This window comes from Lactuca serriola, chromosome 8 (assembly GCF_051521515.1).
Source record: "Lactuca serriola cultivar US96UC23 chromosome 8, Lser_US96UC23_V15, whole genome shotgun sequence".
Taxonomy (NCBI): domain Eukaryota; kingdom Viridiplantae; phylum Streptophyta; class Magnoliopsida; order Asterales; family Asteraceae; genus Lactuca; species Lactuca serriola.
Window position 1 is genome coordinate 199837414 of NC_136415.1, and position 5737 is coordinate 199843150.

At 35.7% G+C, this 5737-nt stretch overlaps 2 protein-coding genes across 2 annotated transcripts; both read right to left on the reverse strand.

The window, feature by feature from the left end:
• Positions 1–285: 285 nt before the first annotated feature.
• On the reverse strand, positions 286–1515 carry LOC145067748 (uncharacterized). The gene is made up of 3 exons (XM_079014810.1): positions 1140–1515; positions 570–928; positions 286–492 (listed from the first exon to the last, which is right to left on the reverse strand). Exons 1-3 carry the CDS (start codon positions 1513–1515, stop codon positions 286–288), a joined length of 942 nt encoding a protein of 313 aa, XP_078870936.1.
• Positions 1516–1589: 74 nt separating this feature from the next.
• LOC145067749 (uncharacterized) lies at positions 1590–2177 on the reverse strand. The gene has a single exon (XM_079014811.1). The coding sequence runs from the start codon at positions 2175–2177 to the stop codon at positions 1590–1592; it is 588 nt and encodes a 195-aa protein (XP_078870937.1).
• Between the last annotated feature and the right edge of the window lie 3560 nt (positions 2178–5737).

Sequence of the window (5737 nt, forward strand, 5' to 3'; positions counted from 1 at the left end):
TATATGACACCAAACTATCACATAAAAATTGATCACCCATTTTATTGCGTACATTAGTCTTTACCAACTTCGTTGCTGAAAATGTACGTTCCACACTCATTGTTGCAACGTGTAAGATCAATGCAAGTTTCAAGAGAAGGTAAACCTTAGGATATATTATATACTTTTTTCTTCAAACATCTTTTTGGCAAGTTCTCCAATGCTCTTCAATTGATTAAATCGTTCATCTTCTCGTACATCCTTAATGTAATTTTTAAGTTCAACTTCAAGAACTTGAAGGTCATATTATGTTCGAAATTCTTCCGTATAAAGTGTAGCCATTTCCATTAGTTTATCCAAATCAAAGGCTTTAAAAGACTCACGCGGGCACAAACAAGTTATGCAAAGAAGTAATTCCGTATTGGCTTCGTTAAAGCGATGGTTAAGCTCTTGATGTTGCATATCAATCACCACCTTAAATACATCAACATGATAATGATGCAAGTTGTTAACCTAAAAAATGAATCTTTAATAAGAAAATTACAAAACATAATAAATAAATCAAGTTGGTAATATCAAACGTTACCTACCTGTGAACCTCTTCGACGACTGAATCCATCATAATATTCATCTTCCATATCCACGATTCTAACATCATGTTTATTGCAAAACAAAATAACATTCCCTAAAAGTGGTTCCCATCCTACATCTCTAATATCTTCAATTGCTTTTTTAGAGTTGCTTACTTGATTCATGTCATTTACGATATCTTGGCCTTTTCTTTTTAATGTTGTATTCAAATGATTTGTGACTCCCAAGATATCAACCATCAAGTGTAGACAAAACACAAAATCAAAGGACTTTAATAACCTTAAGATGCGAATTGCTTCAGTTTTACGATCACGATCACGATCACGATCACTATTATCTATACCAATGTCTTCAAGTACTTCACATATGGAAGAATATATGTTTCTATATTCAATAGAGATGAAAAATGAGAAGCCCGTCGAGTATCAGATGGTCGTTTGATACCCACTTCTTGGTTCAAACCGGTACTACTCTAAAGCTCACCTAAAATTTAACATATAAAAGTTTAATTAGCATAAGATAACTACAAAATATTTTAATAATAAATCTAGTATAATTATAAAGCAAACCTTCAACCAAGGCTTCCATAACCACATTTGCTTTTTTTATTCTTAAATTATCTCGTCGCTTGTAGGAAGATCCAATAATGTTTAATAGCCGATAAACCGCATCAAAGAAATCATTAACATTCGTGTGATTTTTTGCAACAAACACTACGGCTAATTGTAATTGGTGAGCAAAACAATGAATAAAGTATACATATTTTGTTTCATTCATAATCAAAGCCTTCAATTCATTAAATGCACCACTCATGTTACTAGCACCATCATAGCCTTGCCCTCTAATGCTAGTATTACTTAAATTCCATTTTGAGAGCATATCATAAATGGTTTCCTTTAGTGTCAAAGCTGAAGTGTCACTGACATGTCTAAGACCAACAAACATTTCTACAACTTCTCCCTTTTTATTTACAAACCTCAATACTAATGTCAATTGTTCTTTACAAGAAACACACGTGACTATGACTCGCCTACTAAAATTGCAAAAAAATCTTTTCCAAGATCTTCCATAATAACATTTATAACTGCATCTAAACATGCCTGCACGATATCTTTCTGGATATCACTGCATTTCAATTGTGTATTTTTTGGAGCATTCTTTAACACAATAAGATCTACCACATCACACCGATCAGCTAACCATTGTAAAAGTTCAAGAAACTTACATTTATTATCTGAATCATCTATCTCGTCATGACCATGAAATGTCAATCCTTGATGCAATAAGAATCTAAGACAATCAATTGAAGCATTCAAACGAATACGATATTCTTTTTCTTGCAAAGTGGTTTGTTTCTCAAAAGCAGTAGTTATGCATTGCCTTTGGTTCATCAAATTTTGACACTTTTGGATAGCAATATTATGTGGAGTTCCAGCTTTATGATCATCTAGTCCTGATTTCCTATTCCAATCTTTGAAACCAGATTTCACAAAATAATCCGATCCACCAAGAGGGATCTCCCTGCAAAGAAACTCTGTGTTGCCAAGACTTCTGACACTGTGAAGACTCAAGCTCCATCTCTGACCCCAAACATCAAAAGATCTCATGCTACCGAGCTTCCTGATTTATATTCTTGTTTAAATAAATCTTTTTATAGGACATCATTTGCAACGAAAAGGTAGACTAATCTCTCAAAGCCAAAGAAGGTATGGTTTTAGAAGATGCCATCTCCAAATCCAGGTAAGATGAATCAATTTTGGGTCATCATGAAATCATCTTTTGAACCTAAAACAAAGATATTTAATGGAGATAGAAAAAAACATTGGAATCAAAAGTCTCCAGGAAGGAAGAGGAGTGTTCTAAAACCTCAAGTTGGTTGTTCTACATTCGATAAGAACTTTTCAGAAGTAAGGTATGCCCCAAAACCAATTCTTAAATGGGTTCATAAGTGCTTCTGCTAAATCAAAGTTTATATTTAATTGTCTCTCCTGTTAAGAAAAAAACGTGAAATGTTGTTTATACTATTATTTCTACTTATGATGTTAAAAGATTATTGGTAGATTTGTTTTGTAAAGTTTTGCATGCACAATGATGTGACCAGTCATCAATTTGGGTTATGTGTTTACCTATTGGTTCATATATCGCTTGTATGTATGTGAAGTTTTTGTCACATAATAGGTTGTCAGGCTCCAGTACAAAATCTCTTCAGAAGAAAGAATGGTGTTTTATGCGTACAAAAGAGAGGTTATGTTCTAATAACATGGCTTTATTACTGTTATTTTTCATCCAAAAGAAAAAGGTCAATGTCTACAACCATACTTCTTTCTAGTCTCTCACATTGTTTTCGTACCAATTGTTACTTATTTGATTCTCAAAAAAAACTAACTTTTATCAAAAAGTAATGGTACAATTGAATACAATTACTTAGTCTCCTAAATTCAAGTGAACTTTTCGGTCCATTAGGTAGTTAAATTTAAGAGAAGGTGCTACCAAAAAAATCCACAGTTAGGACCTTCACACTGATTGGCTTACACGTTGATACATGGTTCACTGCTTCATCACACTTATCAGTGTCACATTCGCTGATCGATGAGTTCATGCTGATGCTTCCTGATTGAGCTCTGAAACTGGTATTTCTCTTAAAATAACAAATCTTCTTCAGCTGCTGATCAAAAGTTGCCTCACAACCTCTTCCTTTGCAAAAATCGAATTTAAGACATGTCTAATGGGTATGACTTCAACATGAAAGAGAATACAAATGAAAATATATTTTTGGTGTTTCCTATTTATGTGATATGGATTTTGGGCTCAAAGATTAAAGCTCTTATCATCGTCTAATTGTCGCATATGGAAGTGGAACGGATGCTAAAGGGTAGTTTTGTCAAATCTTAATACAAGGTTCTCATTGGATATGTGAACTTGTATAAAAGTTTTGTTAAAGTGTGATGTTTCTTGTACTTACGTAAGAATGTATGGTGTATGTTATAATTATCAAAGCAAATACATGGCTGCAGCAGGTCCGTATTGAATGCACCTGGGTGTTTCTTTATTCACTGCACAACTAAACTTGTGTTGCCTGAATACTCAATGAATGGTAGTTTTCCTTTTTGGTATGGTATTTAGAATGGTGATAAGAAAAGTACATGATATAAACTTTTTTCTAAGATGCTCTGAGCATCATGCTCATGGTGTGAAGTTACTTATTCAAGCAAGTTTATGGGTCCACGCCTCTCATCTCAGTCCACAACCAAAAGGTCATAAGAAGTCTTCAGGGGTATTTCTGATCCATTCCTTATGTACTAGATTAGTTTATATGTAGATTAGATACATTCCCTTGATTGAAGGGATTCACTAGCATAGATTAGTATATCTTCATGTATTAGGTTAAAATCCTAATTAAGCCTTGGCTACCGTCTTTGTGACCTCGTTTTCTTGGTGTGAACATTCTTTCTTGGTAAAAAATATCTTTGTGATACTTTTGTTTTCTTCACCGTTCATTCGTGTTTGTATCCGTTCTATGAATCTACAAAGGGTTTGGGACCAACAAAATATATGAAACTAGTATAGTAGAAATAGTTCAAAATTGATTCGAATATTTGAATAAGATGCATTATTGTGCGAATAGTTGTTGAAGTTAGTTTAACTGATAGATCGTTCAGATTGACCACAAATATGTACTGATTCAAATACATCCAAACGAGTTTGGGTGAAATGTATTTGTGGAATCATAGTCTTGAATACATAAATAAGAAGCACAATACCATGTATCAGTTGGATGGGATTTTGGATATCATTTGACCGTAATTCTTATGACAAATGCAAATCTTGTTTATCAAGATAGATGATGAATACATCACTAAGTGATGTCAATATCTGTTGGAATTAGTTTGCACTAATGTGTAATGCTCTGTTCCGAATTGACCCCTATGCTAAGGCTGTGGCTCGAAGGTTGGTCATTATAAAGATTATGGCTTTTGGGAAGGTAAAAGATAGGCCCATTTGGGTGCGGGTGATGTATTAGAAGTGATACGGGTGTTCGGTTCGTGTTTTGGAGCCTAAGGGTATTTCAGTAAAGTGGCAGTTCGAGCTTTTGTAGAAAATGGATTTTTGTATTTGAGTTATTAGAAGTGTAGGGCTTCTCGTCACCTTTCCGTGGATATAAGGATTATCAGAATTTGTCTTATAACGAAGAAGTTATGGCCTTTGGAAGTTTTGTGGTTTCCAGGCTTAGCCGAGTACACGGGGCATACACAAAGTGTACGCGGGGCGTACTAGTGAAGAAGGTAGTATGTTGGGCGTACTGAACAGGATGGCCGCGAATGTTCCTCGGAGTACGATGGGCATACCATATGTACGTTGGGCGTACTCCAGTCAGATCAGAACCTTATTTTAGGGTCTTGGACCCTATTTAAGCTCCTTATCTCATAACCTAACCCTAATATCTTCAGCCTCCACCCCTCTAAACCCTAGAAATCATCATATCATCCATGGTGGCATTTTGAGCTTATGGAGTCCATTTTTGGGGTGTTTCATCCATTTTCAAGAAGATGGGGTTTGATGCAAAGATGGGGATCAAGGAGGAGCTTACGGATCTGGCTTTTAGGACTTATTCTCAGCTAGATGAAGGTATAAAGCTTTGAACTTGATCATTCATCTCTTAGATCTACCATTTTTTTTTCGGTACCTTTTTGCCACCCTTGACGCTATTTGAGTCCCTAAGACAGAAAGTTCCCATCTTGAAGGTCTTAATGGGTTCATGCATGAGCTAGGGTCACTTTTATGGAAGTAGAATGCCATTTTTGGAGTTTAGGTTTGTTTGGGGCATGCAAAGTCACCAAGTCAGTGACTTGATAGGTTTAGACGTTAAGTATAGCTCAGATTTGTGATTTAGACTGGTGGGGCCAAGTATTAAGAACTTAATGGATTTTGGGCATGAGTTGTTTGTATGTTGGGCGTACTATGTAGTACGCTGCGCGTACGGTCCATTTGCCCAGTACGCTAAGCATACAAAAGAGGTACGTTGGGCGTACGCTCTCAGGAGGACTTGGGCCTTAGTGGACTTTGGACCTTTGGGCCCTAATGGTTTTGGGCCTGGATTTGTGGTTTGTTGGGTCTGAATGTAACTTCGGCCAATATTGGAATAGTTGGGCGTATTGGGCCTTGTGGC

Bases quoted from the DNA above. Each gene is read 5' to 3' on its own strand.
- LOC145067748 (XM_079014810.1), bottom strand. From the start codon at position 1,515: ATGTTTGTTGGTCTTAGACATGTCAGTGACACTTCAGCTTTGACACTA. The intron at 929-1,139 runs GTTTGCTTTATA...CCATATGTGAAG, and splicing joins TATGGAAGCCTTGGTTGAAG to TACTTGAAGACATTGGTATA. The intron at 493-569 runs GTAGGTAACGTT...TTCATTTTTTAG, and splicing joins GTCGTCGAAGAGGTTCACAG to GTTAACAACTTGCATCATTA.
- LOC145067749 (XM_079014811.1), bottom strand. From the start codon at position 2,177: ATGAGATCTTTTGATGTTTGGGGTCAGAGATGGAGCTTGAGTCTTCAC.